Genomic DNA, 14,288 nt, shown 5'->3' on the forward strand with positions numbered 1-14,288 from the left:
AGGTCAATCACTGGTCATTGATCATTCTTAATCCAACCCTCTAAGATAGGTATTTACTTACAAATAACATTCCAGTTAACTTTAAAGCTTCAACGGAATTCACATCATTGTGACATGCATTATCAAGCCACGCCTCTATCCTTTTACATACTATGTTTCCATGATTAATGTTAATTCATAGTATGTTACAAATTTGTGATAGACCATTCAAATGCAATCAATTTAAGTAAACAGTGTTAGGGAAAAGGCAATCATACATTGATCAGAGTAAAAAAAATGCAATTGAAAGTACATTTAATTTTCTTGATAAGTAAAATGTCACATACATGTAACACTTATAACATGATCAATAAAGTCTATATAGCACAAAGGCAATCGGTAGTACTAGTAGTAATGTATAGAAACTTATTTGAGAAAACAGAAACATAAATAGGCACTAAATTTAAAGCCACATAGAAAAAGCAACAAACTAAAAGATAATCTCTTTTATATATATATAAAACAAAAATATGAGGATGGAATGAACTCATAGGATGGCAAATTAGGCAAAGTGCATAAATAATATATCAATATTACCTTACCTGCTAACCTAGCTGTCTTTTTGAGTGTATGTTGAAATTTAGTATAAAGTCATTCTCCATATTCTAAAATCTGGTTAAGGTTCAACCTTGGCCAAGTCTGAGATAAAATTTTGCATGCTAATGCTGTGTTAATAATATAAAAACTTCCTTAGCACTGTTACTGGGCTCCTTTTTGTTCATGTATTGGTGGTACAGAAAAGTATTGGATTCATTATTTAATACCAACTGTTGGCAATTTGAATGCCAAATGCATGCTAAAATAAACATCTACTACACTTATTCTGTAATAGAGAAATTTCATATTCATGCAAAGACGGTATTTTCCATGGTACCTTCAGTCAAAGATACTACAAAGGAAAGATCAGACACTTCAGCGATTTTTTGAAACGCTCAATAAATGCCCACTAGCGTTGTGTAAGTAAACCTTCACACATCGACACGCTTCTGTGTATAAAAAAATATGGGAAACGAGAGAAGGGATTTTGGAAAGGGCACAAGGGCAGCGCATGGGAATAATTCCACCTATAATTACCCAGGAACATCTAAAATATATTTATCTCTAATTTCATAGAGAAATATTGATGAAAAAAAATCCTGAAATGTAAAAATCGTCTATTCCTTCACCCCTCCACCATTTCTCTCATATGTTTTGTACACAACCATCTCGCGATACGCAAAGGTCGAAAAAGGTCATTACTTACTTAACGCTGTCGGGCGCTCTTCCCGAGCATTTCATTATGCGGTCTATGTACTGTCCGACCTTCCCCTTGTACTATCTTTGCTTCAGTTATTTAACCATTATAAGGCAAAGAAAAGTACCATCACACACATAAAAAAACATTACAGGGCCCCCCATAAAGCCCCCATCACACTTATTCCTAATCAAGCAGAATTGGCCGAAATCATGGGAATGAAAGCACTATTGTTCTATAAATCTACTTCGAACACCGTTCGAAAATACCTCTCGAATAATTTGAACATGACCAAAACCTTCGAGACAGCCAAAAATATTTTGAATGCACTCAGCATGCAGTCAGAATATTTAGAATGCGCCTAGAATGTCCAAAAACGTAGCACAAATTATCAATCTGACTCCTTGCAGTTCATTTTGACTAGTGTATGATTCACCTGGTCAATTTACTGAATTCATCAGTTCCTCCCAAAAATTTCTAGATTTTTAGAATATTTTTTTCAATCTAGCTTCTGCTTGATTCCTGCTGATTCCGAATAAGTGTGATGGGGGGCTTAACATGAAGCTTTTTAAGCCATTGATCATTGTTCTGATTCCTACAATTGATTGTATTGATTATATTAGCCCGTATTCTGAAGTCCGGTGTAACTTAAACTCAGGTTTAAAGTTGTGGTTTAAGTATGGACAGCCAATTGTCACATAATCACTAACAGTAAAGATATCATACTTCAGCTCATTCGACTCTCAAATCATTTACTAATTGTGTAGGAAGTATAAATAAATGATTGTCTTCACCATCGATGAATCAGGAAATAGCACAGTAAACATAAGAAACATACAATTTGATGAAGTTATGTGACAATTGGCCTTCCATACTTAAACCACAACTTTAAACCTGAGTTTAAGTTAAACCCGACTTCAGAATACGGACCATTGTGTATGATCAATCACAAAATTCAGCCCCCAGATCAGTAGCTAGGCGTTATACAAACGGTACCATGCAGAAGATATCTTTGACAAACACTGTACTTGTGCGACCTCTTTGGTAACTCATTTATGGATGGTAAAGAAAATTTCATCTTCAAAGAGATCTACTCCCATTACATTGTGATATGTCAGCAACACCTTAGCTCCCAACAGTACATGTTGACTATTTATCATGGCTCAGTCAAACTTTTGGAAGAAAAAAAACCACTTGAAATTATTTTAATAGACATGTATGAGAATGTTTACACTAAAGGATGAAATGTATCACTCGGACAAAACTGGTCATAATATACATTAAGATCACCACAGGTGGTCTTTACACTATGTGGTGGGTTAGGTGTAATCAAATTGTTGTAATACTTAAGCTATCTTAAAGGCCTAAATTTCACAAAGGTGGTTTTGAAAACCACTGGTTGAACCCATGGTTTATGCAGATTTTCTGTATAAATTACCCTTTATTATACTGAAAAGTGTCCAATGCTGATGCACGCTTTAATCACAGTGTACCATATTTACGGCTGTTGCCATGGTTAAGTACAATATTTTATTAGGAGTCCACTGTTTTGAATTAATGATCCCACTGTTGAAACAGTGGACTTGTAAATAAAATAAAGCGTAATTTATACAGAAAATCTGCATAAACCATGGGTTTAACCGGTGGTTTTCAAAACCACCTTTGTGAATTCGGGCCATTTTGTTTGCTAAAGGAACCAAATGGTCTTTGTAATTAACTGATAAACAAAATTCGAACTCAAAAAGGTTATGATAATAGACAAAAAGTCTATTGAAGGAATGAAATGATGCCATTTCTAATACTATTATCAGCATGGGATGCATCATACATAATTAATTACAAACATCCATCCCCACCCCCCCCCCAAAAAATGAATGCCTTCCTAAATGTTATCATAATATATCATCATTTATGCAATTACGCATATGTTTTTCTTTCTATATGTATGTAGGCTTTAACTTATTTCTCTCTAAAGATAAACTTTTATGTACATTTTCTTTTTTTTACTAAAAATAAAACATCTACATTGAAAGGATAATGGTATATATTTACTGCATATTTCTGGAAAGTTAGATAAAGCCATTTCTGTTTCCTTCCTATAAAGGAATAGGAGAGAACACAGATAATTTGAAGATCCCCATGTATGGGGTAGGGTGCAAGAAAAAATTCTTTGCAAAATTTTGAGTCATTACAAATATTCATATCAAGTAGCATGCTTTACCTAAATTGATTAACAACCCTAATTCCACATTTTGTAGTTTGACTCGATAGACTCTGGTACCTTTAAATAAGCACAGACATAAATCTCTCTACATAGCAAACCATATTTTGTCAATGCAGTTTGATTCTGCAAATAAAAGAAATAAATTGACAACAGAATGAAATTCCTTGTATTTCCAATTACAGTTGGCATTTAGGTTTACTTAAATAATGTAACATATCATAAAGTTCATTAGTGAATGTTGTCAATCAAGTCATATGCAATCTTGTCTAAATCAATCATATATTAAACAAATATATCAGGCTTTGAGAAAGTATAGTGGAATCATTTATCCGAGGTTGGTCTGGCAATTACTATTTTTCTATATATATATTTTTTAATATGGTAGTTTTGCCAGTCCAACCAAGGATTATTAATTCCCACCATCCTTTCAAATGAAACACCTGATATATTTGTTTTATATCCTACTTTTAATAATTTATAAGCAAAAACTATGAGCTGAGCTTGAAAAGTCTGGTTACTTTCGTCGAATTAACTACTTTTCTCTGAGCCACCGCGCTCAGCGGAACGCAGATTAGTGCCTGCGCCGACACATCGCGGGACTTGCCCGGGAGAGAGAGAGCTCGCTGGCTGGTGCGCCCGAGAGTTTAGCTAAATATCCAGTTTTCTGAAATAATGAAGTCAGAATTTGGTATAGCAAAAAACATATCGAGGTCTGACGTCATGCAACATGATAGTTGAAATATATTCGGTCACATGATGCTATTTGAACCAATCACTATACAGGATTCAATCTATGTAGGATATAATATTTACTCTGTACTGCCAGTAAACAACAAGACAATATAAAGATGTAAACTGTTTTGGCACCCATGTCCAAATGATATATCAGTTAGACAACCCACATTGTTGTCTGTAATATAATCATAAAAACAAGCCATGTAATTTTTGTGATTCAAACAAAATTAAAGCGTAAATTCACCTGTCTCATTGAACTATGAAAAAAAAACAGGTAATAAACAATGCATTTTTATCACTTATTGAACATATCATTGCACAATATTCAATAACTGCACATTTGCAGTCCATGTGTTGTACAGTAATCTTTCCCATGGAAGAGAGTCAACATCACATTTTACATTAGAAATAAATTTATTGCCTTGGAAACAGGAAAGTTAACTTTCATAGGGATAATTATCAAAGCTCACACCAATGACTGGAATAAAAGCGAACTTTTTCTTCAGAAATGGGTAATCTTACGACGTAATTTGGATACTTTAGACAAGAAAAATAAACACAAAACACAATAAGATAAACCCTTCATAACTAAGAGGCTTCAAAATGCAATTTCTACTCCAGAATAATTAATATCACCAATGAGAATGCTGTGCAAAAAAGCCTGAGATACTTTGTTTACAAATAACTTTAATACGACACATTGCCTTTTTTATTTCCTCATAAGTATACAATGACGGCTAGCTGAGCGTTTACAAAGATGAGTTCATAGTAAATTAATAGTACACAATTGACTGTTGACATGGAATAAACATACAGGAATGTGAAAAATGGATTTGATTAATCAAGGCTTGATGTAGCTATCCCAAAACATTTAATATGGACTTCACGAATTCATCACATAAAGCCCACATGTTTGAATAATCACAAGTTGGAAGAATTAAGGAATTTTGAGAAAAGATTGAAGGTCTTCCCTTCAGTGTAGCATTTCTATTGTAAAATGTGAATAGGAGCTTCATACAGATGGTTTAATGTTAGTGAATGTAACATCATCATAATACTTTATACCAATCAAGTGAGGACTTCTCTTAATGGAAAACGTGTACATAAATTCATAATACATTAGACGAATTATACACAGGATGAAATTTAGAGTAACAACTAGGACATAGCTGCAGCCTACATATTGATTATAGGCTAGAGGACAAGGAGCCTAATCTCCAAATGTAATGATTACAATTGAGTTGTAACAATGAGGGCAGATACAGAAACGATCTTGATATTTCCTGCTATGCTGTAATTGGGTTTCTCTGCTTCAAAATATGAAGACTATAAAATGATGTGTGATGCATAAAGAATCACATCGTCAATGTAAGCAATCACCCTTGACTCATTCTCTTGTGAATCTATTGATATAAAGAATGTAATCACTTCTCACTTCTCTAAATCACCATCCTGGTGAAGACGGCAAGGATAAGATCAAACACCATTCTGCATTGACATCCTGAATCATCCGGAACTCCATGTTCCTCTGATACTACTATGATCTACTTGATCTGATTATCATGGGTGGTATCTACTGGGGGTGGGGCGGTTGAGACAGTGGATGTTGTTCCCTGTGTCAGGTAACCCGCTACTCCAGGACCTGTAAGAGACAGGAATGAATGTCATGAAGAGAGCTGATGATAATTTTTTTAACTTTCCAAACACTATTATTTGAGGTATGTTATAAATGTATATTTTCACCACAACTTCGAATCCTCAGAAAATAAAATACCCATTGAAAACAATAAGAAACTCATTGGCTTTTCATATTACATTTTCTCATCACTATTGTATTTGCTTTTTTCTTCAATCACATAACGTGATATGAAAAATCTACACGATATTTGCAATCTGAGAATTACAGGAAAAATGTCTACAAGATGAGTATCATCTTACCTGTTAGGTAGCCAGATACTTGGTTATCACTCAAGAATAGATCATGCCTTTGTTCTTTGTAAGTAGCCCAAACTGATGACTTATCAAGTAGAGTGTTTATCTGGATAAGAAAGGATTGGCATAAATATTATTCTCAGTTCAATGCAAAATATATTACAGATGATCATCCTGTGCATTTAAATTGTTATTTCTTATCAGTCAACAAGAACATAATTTTCATAATCATCATTATCACTACTACCACCACAATGTATATTATTATCATCATCATTATTAATCTCCTTATCAACATCAGCAAGACATCATCATCATCACCATCATCCATCATCATTAGTCATCATCATCAGCACTATCATCATCATCATCCATCGTTGTTGTCGTCATTGTAATCGTCATCATCACCATCATCGGTTATCACCATCACTGTCATCATTATCATCATCATCATCATCATCATCACCATCATCATCATCATCATCACCATCATCATCATTATCACCATCATCATCATCATCACCATCACCATCATCATCACCATCATCATCATCATCACCATCATCGTCATCACCACCATCATCATCATCATCATCACCATCACCATCATCATCATCATCACCATCATCACCATCATCATCACCATCATTACCATCATCATCACCATCATCACCATCATCATCACCATCGTCATCGTCATCATCATCACCACTACCATCCATCTTACCCTTTCTCCATGTTCTAAGCACAGTGCCATCGACTTGAGAGATTTAACAATTTGGGCTTTAGTTGCTGCAGCATTCTCTATGTTGTTCAAATTGTCCTCCAGAAGGCTCAATAAGTACGGAATTAGGCCACAGCTCAACGCCTGGATGAAAGGTTGAAAAATGTCAACTATGCAAATTTCATTCAGGTTTGTGCAAGAACATCCTTATAATGTATACATGAATCTTTGCAAAGAGACATCCAAAAATCTTGTTACTAACAGGATTCAGAATAAGTTTAGGTTAAATACATGAAATAGTTTATCTGATTCGTATTTCAAGGAGTGGAGTAAAATGTTAATATCAGAGGTGCTTACAAACAACCATTTCAAAAAAAAATCTTACTGAAATTTGAAAAATACTTTACTTCAACTCTTCTAGGCCTAGCTGAGTAAAGAAGCCCTAGGTTTTGTTTCCTGATAATTTTCATTGATGAAGAATCCTATACATCTCTGAAAAATGTGCTGTTGCCCAATTACATGGCATGATTTCAGTAGCTTATTACAGCTTCGTTCAACCTAATGTTGATAAGAGGTTTTGTGACAGAGGTTCCTCACCTGTTCAACAAGCTCTGGATGGTTCTTTTGGAACATCCTGTGAAGGAGTTCACAAGCCAAGGCAGTGGTGTCTGTTCTGAGCTTCATAGCCGTTAGGATGGGACCAACACACTCTATCTGGGCAAGACTTCGAACACAATTCTGGAAGTAAAAATCAATATCAATATTTAATTGTTATCAAAATATTGTGAGTAGCTGTTTTAGTATTCCTTAATCTAAAATTAAAGTGTATCTTTCTATGTTCTGCATGAATTTTCAGTTGCATTTCACAATTCATTGGAGTGTTTTAAAATTCCTTTTTTTTTCTCTGTCATATTTTTCTGCCTTGCTTTCTAATTCTCCTTGCATCTAGATTATTGTTATATATTACTAGCATGTTTATGACTTACATAATTGCAATGTAGGCTTTTTTTATTAAAAGCAAATTTAATGTCAAATAAAAATTAACTCCAGGTAATTCAGCAGCAATATCCTGTCATTTTTGTCTCAATATTCCAATTAACAACATATTTATATAATTCTTACAGTTGTCTTTTTCGTAAATTTAAATTAATCTACCTACCAGTCTTTTAATGAGTTAATCCATCATGCAAGCTATCCCATTATATACAGATATCATATTCTTTTACTCATTCATAATTGGATCTTACCCTACTTTTTAAACATCTATTTAGTGTATTCCTCTACCATGTAAGACTAGATAATTTGATACTCACATCACTGTTTGATATACTGTGTATGACCATCAGACCACACTTTGGAATGGCATCATTCTTATTCTGGAGGCATTTAGTAATGACCGGTAGATGACCAAGCTGAGGCATCTGATCTGCCATAACAGGCTGGGCAGTGAAGAAACACACGACACCAGTCGTAACCATCTCCAAAGTGTCACCCTGAAATGTCAAAGGTTAACAGAGGGCAAAGGTCAAAGTTGTAAAATTGAATTTAGATTTGGTGCTTAAACACTGCGGGGGGAGTAGAGAGGGGGTAGATTGCCAAGCTGAGTCAACTGGTTTGCTACGGTAGACTAGGCAATGAAAATATACTAAGACTAGTAAGCATCTACTTTATATTATCCTAGCATGTCAAAGGTCAACAGAGGACAGAGGTCAGCATGAAATCACATGAAATAAATATAATGTGGGTCAGCAGGAGAGGAAGGAAGCAACTATTCTAGAATGAAATTCTGCCGGTGACAGAATCAAACGAAAAGCATAAAAATCTTTTTAATATCACCCAACAAGTCAAATGCTTTTTAAGTCATGGTCGCAAAATAACTTCAATTGTAGCATAGCCTTTTCAAGGACCAGCAACATGTATGGATAGTTGCCATATTCACTGATGCTTATACATCCATCTACATTACAACACGCTTCTATTTCCATAAATGAGTACACACCTGTCTTTGTTCCACTACCCACTAACCTATAAAGCATTGGTATGACAGGGAAGAAAAGATATGCTTAGACCACTGAAATCAAGAGTCTCAATGAGCCAAGGCAATACTAGCATCTGGTAAAGTAGAAACAAACAAACAAATTAACACTGTTATTACTACCATCTTTAACCCTATCTAGGCGGGGTATTTTGGGAGTTCATATGGCGGGGGGGGGGGCCTCCCAGGCCCCCCCTAAGATCTCGGCCGTCGACCGCGCGATTGCGCCGAAAATTGGCACGCGGGTTGCCTGGGACATAATCTACAAGATTGTATAGTAATTTATTTCATGCAAATCGCTATTAAGTGATTATGCTAATTTATGCGTAATTAGTATGCGAAATCATACTTTTTCCTCTAACTCCTTAAATAAAGCTCCAAATGTACTAATTTTTGGTATAGAAACTCTTTGTGGTGTTCTTAGCAAGTGTACATGAAAAAAATTGCGATATCAAATCATTTTCTCATGTATTTTATTGTTTTTTGCAATTTCTTATGTATTTCTTTGTTTTTTGACCTTTTGTTTTTCATTGTTTTTTCAATGAAATTTGTTGGGGACTCTTCTGTGATCATAAAAAGCATAAAATAAATACATTTAGACCAGCAAAACTAAAAATAATCATACATTTATGAATTTTGGTTGAAAACACAATTTGCATTGACTTTGTACATAAAATCACGTTCTTGAGCAATTTTCGGTCTGACATGAACTTACATAATGTTGCCTAATTTCGGAACCACGTACCAGGGTGACGCAAAATTGGTCTCAAAAGTTGCGCAAGACTTGAAAGTAAAAAGTCAGCGAGCGGCGCGGTCAAAAAATTTCGCGCAGCGAAAATATTGCGCGATTCGTTGAGGGGGGGGCCTCCGAGCCCCCCCCCCCCGGCCTAGATAGGGTTAAGACTACAGTGCTTACATCAGGCTTTGCCATGCCGACTAGCTCAGTGAACTTCTCCAGGAGTTCTACCAAGAATTCCTTTGGTTTCCTCAAGACCCACGATGGTTGAGATATAAAGAGACGAAGGTAGACACCACCGATCACTACCTCATCCGTGATCTGACTGGAAATAGAGAAGTCCTCTGGGAGCTGAATAAAAAATAGATTCCATTGACAATAACATTAACCCTTTGAACCCGGAATTATTAGGGGCGGACGTGACATACACCCTGAATTATTTGCACATAACTGACTTCTCGACCACAGTCACACAATCCCCCATGATTCGAGACCCAACGGCACCTTCTCCCCACTAGTACCCGGACCAAGCCGGCATAAGTTGTTTGGCTTCTCGTAGACCTAGTCTACAATCAGAAATATCAAATTTAGTGTCTGTTTTGGGCTCAAAATCACTGTTTTCACCAAAGTCAGATATACCAATTGCTTCCCCATAGTAAGCATGTGACTTGCCGCATATTACACTGTGTGTTACCGCACATTCCACACGAGCAACCACAAAAAAGTGGCATAAGTTTAATCTTCCGAAATCATTGCCGATTTTGACTGAAATTATCGACTAAATATTCCTACACATACTAGAAAGATGTCGTCATTTTAGAAGATCACCTGACATTTAGAATCCATGCTTTTGAAATCACATGGCTGTAGGCCGGTATTCCGGCCTATCAGGTTCAAAGGGTTAAGATGTAAAAGAAACAATGTTATTTAAATTCATGTTACACATTGACAGGGTACTTCTGAACCCGATTTCAGTTATATGAAACAAGTCAATGTAAAGAAAGAATGACATATTCCTTCTTTACATTGGCAGTATTGTAGGCAGAACTACACTGTATACAGTACTGCCTACAATAATACACAGTAGTAATAATGTCCCATTTGTTTGACTTTTGAAATCTAACAACACATTAGAAAGCAATACCATGCAAAATGTTTTTATTCAAAACCATCACTTCTGAAATAAAAGCAATAGAGTAAAAGGTTTACAGGAATAGTTCCACAAAACATGTATTTCTCAAAACAGAATTATTTTCCAAAATTTAACTTTTCATATAAACAAATATGTGAATTTGGTTTGAAAAAAGTCTTCATTTCATTTGATAGCTGGTAAAAGTAGGTCTATCAAAACAGATATTGAGAGCACTTTCTCACCTTCCAAGTGACATCTGGGTTGTCTTTCTGCTCCTTATAATGCCTGGGACAAGAAAAAAAACAGCATTATAACATTACTTTGGATATTGCGCATACATGGAAGGACAAAATCTTCCATTTTCTGTAAAGTTTACCTGAATGACCCATAGAATGACCTCATATCACACATTAGAGCCTAGATAATTTTTCATTGTTAGCCTTAAACTATCAGGATATTCCAGGAGTAAGGATTTTTCTCTTTGAATGTAATGTAGAGAATCAGGAATGGGTGTCGTGTTCTAGTGGTTATGGCTCTCGTCTTTCATTCTTGAGGGACATGGGCTTGATTCCCAGCAATAGCGTGTTTTCCTTCAGCAAGAAATTTACCCACATTGTGCTGCACTCAACCCAGGTGAGGTGAATTGGTACCCGGTAGGAAGAAACTCCTCAAATGCAAGAGCGCCTGTATGCAGCACTGCTATAACCGGGGTAATAATGATAATAATATTGTAATGCGCAGTTGAGTATATACAGTAAATATAGTAAATTATAAACAAAAAAAAAATTTAAAAATATATAAATGTACAATTATTATTATTATCATTATTATTATGTCATACCTAACAGAAATGAGCAGTAGATCACCTTCAATGAGCATGATCTTACCACTGCAGTGATGCAATATGAACCATACACAACTGGAATGTAAGTGCATCTTTTAATCAGACTTTATTCATTGTGAAACAAGAATCAGATCTGAAAACATCAAAAGAACAAATACAGTTGAGTGTTCCATTGATACACTTTTCACCCTGACATTCAACCTACAACAGATTAATAATGCATCATGCATCAAGAAATTTGTTCCATGATTCTTCAATCTTGGAAATAAGATGTGATAACTTTTTTCTGTTTTCCCCACTCAAAATAAACTCTTGGGTATTCCATCTTATTAAATTATAACATTTGATCCTTGACCTTTGACATGACAGGCCAACAAAAAAAAAAACGTCATGAGCATTTTCTTTTTACCTGTTCTTCATTTTGACAATGAGATTTGAAATCTTCTCTCTTGATTCCTCATTCCAAATCAGTTCTGGATTTTCTTGTACACCTGAAAGGAAAATTGACAATCAGATTGTAATTAAGGAAATTTGTTTTCATCCAGGAGGCTGCAGATGGTGGAGACATTGAAGCTTGCCACTATCAGCCAAAGATTGAGCTTATCAAGAAAACAAGGGGGAGAGATAACGTCACACAAAAATAGAGCCTGCTGCAGGCTCTATTGCAGGGCTTGAATCAATCCAGGGCCATGGTTTTGGATGTCCCAGTGATTGGCCTCAATATCCATATTTTTCCATCTTGGATATTTTTATGCCTTATTTTCCCCTATTCTTTATGAAAGTGGTCTGAACCAGGAAGCAAACAAAATAAAGTGATTTTCATTGAAATATGAGATAAACTTTTTTCAGGCTTCACTAATTTTTCTTTTTCTCCTTTTTTATATCATATTGACTAGTCAAAGAAGAGGAAATAATTGGATGGAGCATGATCAAAATTTATTTCATCTACTTTTCTCCATTGAAAAAAGGTAAACTTTAAAAAAAAAGTGTTAACCACTTATTCATCCATGGGATTTGAACCTTGATTCTACTCACTCTCAAACATGACGACACTGGCTTCAGAGGAGTCCCTCATGGCATCCATGAATGCCGTCGGGAGGAACTTGCAGCAGAGGATTCGTATACGAGGACCAACCAGCTTGTCTGACTGCATCTTGGCTAAGAGTTCAGCTGTCTTCTCTCTTACTTCGGAGTTGGTGGAGTTGCAGAAGAGATCCAAGAGATAGATCAATCCACCTAGAAAGAAAACAAAGGTGGAATTGAATTTTGCAGGGATAAAACTTATCTCAAAATTTTGATAGCAGCTAAAAAAAAGGAACATTTTGTCAATGTGGCAATGGTGGCAACCTCACACAGTCTAAAAAGTTTCCTAATTACTGTAGAGAACTCTTCCCAGGCCATAAAATGGTGTTACTTAATTCAGAACTCCAATATCAAGCATTTTCTGAACTGTCTTCAATTATATCTGACATTTGAGATACAGGATTTTTAGCACAATATTCTGAATGAAGTTTCATCTTGAATCATAGTAACCATTAAGGCGAGTGTTAAACAATGGCCTAAATCTCAGATTAGCCATTTAAACCCTGATGAAGCCTGTTTTTTTTATAAATTCAAATCAAAGGTCTATCTTAAAGTCATAATTGATGAAATATACTTACCCTTAGAAACTATTTCTTTGACAATCTTTGTATGAGATACCAAGGCAAAGAGTGTCTCCAGTACTGACAAACAACCTGCAAAGACATAAAGAGAAAACATTAACCAAAGCAAACAGGTCTACCTGTCAGTGCTGATGTCACATACAGAATACAAATACATGTACTAACACAATAGATCAGAGAAGAGAACTGGCAAACTAAAAGCAAACAGAAACAATCAATTCTCCAGGACAGAGTCCAAAACTGTAAGTATTCAACATGGATATGAACGCTCCTCTTATTCTAAGGTGATGATATTGCATAGGTAGTTCATTCCAAGTTTTGGTCCAATTACTGAGAAGTCAGTATCCCTCGCACATGTAGCAGTTTCATTTTGGGTATTGGAGCAATAGAGCAGCTAATGAAAAGTATAAACTTTATATGTTCTTATATTTTGAAAAAGAGTTATGGAAATATATGTGAAAGGGCTTACACTAGATGATACACGATTAAGGATTCTTTCAAACTAGGTCTCTGCCGAACTTTGTTCAGGCGAGACAAAAAAAAGAAATGAAAATACTATTAACAGATATCCATAAAATGAAGAAACTTCTTACACAATAAGGTGTGATGAAATGCTAAAAGTATCTTACCTGATGGCAATGAATGTAAGGTGAGTAGTAGGTATCCAGCAACACCAGAGTCTCCTATATTAGTCACACAATCCTGGTTTCCAGTCACATTACGGATCACCTAAATCATTAACATCAAGTACAAAGGAAAGTCACAACATTTAAAGTAATCCTCTAACAAACACTATGGAATGTTGGAAGTTTAAACTGATGAGTCACTGTGATGATATTCATTTCAAAATCCTTTTGATGAATTTGGGATTGCTATTAAAATGTAGTGTACATGCACCTACATGGTTTCATGCAACTGCATCTACCTGCATTCTGCAAACTAAATGTAAACATCCACCTTTTACCTTAATTATCTTTACTGTACTTTCT

The 14,288-nt window shown here is 35.3% G+C and overlaps 1 protein-coding gene across 2 annotated transcripts in view; it reads right to left on the reverse strand.

Annotated features, from left to right (window-relative positions):
- Nucleotides 1–2,881: 2,881 nt before the first annotated feature.
- LOC121422933 (dnaJ homolog subfamily C member 13-like) overlaps nucleotides 2,882–14,288 on the reverse strand; it is a 51,189-nt gene continuing 39,782 nt past the window's right edge. For both annotated transcript variants that reach the window (XM_041618183.1, XM_041618176.1), the window contains 11 exons: nucleotides 13,929–14,028; nucleotides 13,297–13,371; nucleotides 12,671–12,871; nucleotides 12,045–12,126; nucleotides 11,034–11,076; nucleotides 9,840–10,010; nucleotides 8,202–8,381; nucleotides 7,486–7,626; nucleotides 6,892–7,032; nucleotides 6,171–6,270; nucleotides 2,882–5,874 (listed from right to left, as the gene is read on the reverse strand). In XM_041618183.1, the coding sequence (XP_041474117.1) occupies nucleotides 5,777–5,874; nucleotides 6,171–6,270; nucleotides 6,892–7,032; nucleotides 7,486–7,626; nucleotides 8,202–8,381; nucleotides 9,840–10,010; nucleotides 11,034–11,076; nucleotides 12,045–12,126; nucleotides 12,671–12,871; nucleotides 13,297–13,371; nucleotides 13,929–14,028 (1,332 nt within the window). In that variant the 3' untranslated portion in view covers nucleotides 2,882–5,776. The remainder of the gene's footprint in view (nucleotides 5,875–6,170; nucleotides 6,271–6,891; nucleotides 7,033–7,485; nucleotides 7,627–8,201; nucleotides 8,382–9,839; nucleotides 10,011–11,033; nucleotides 11,077–12,044; nucleotides 12,127–12,670; nucleotides 12,872–13,296; nucleotides 13,372–13,928; nucleotides 14,029–14,288) is intronic.

This window comes from Lytechinus variegatus, chromosome 1 (genome assembly GCF_018143015.1).
Source record: "Lytechinus variegatus isolate NC3 chromosome 1, Lvar_3.0, whole genome shotgun sequence".
NCBI classification, from domain to species: Eukaryota; Metazoa; Echinodermata; class Echinoidea; order Temnopleuroida; family Toxopneustidae; genus Lytechinus; species Lytechinus variegatus.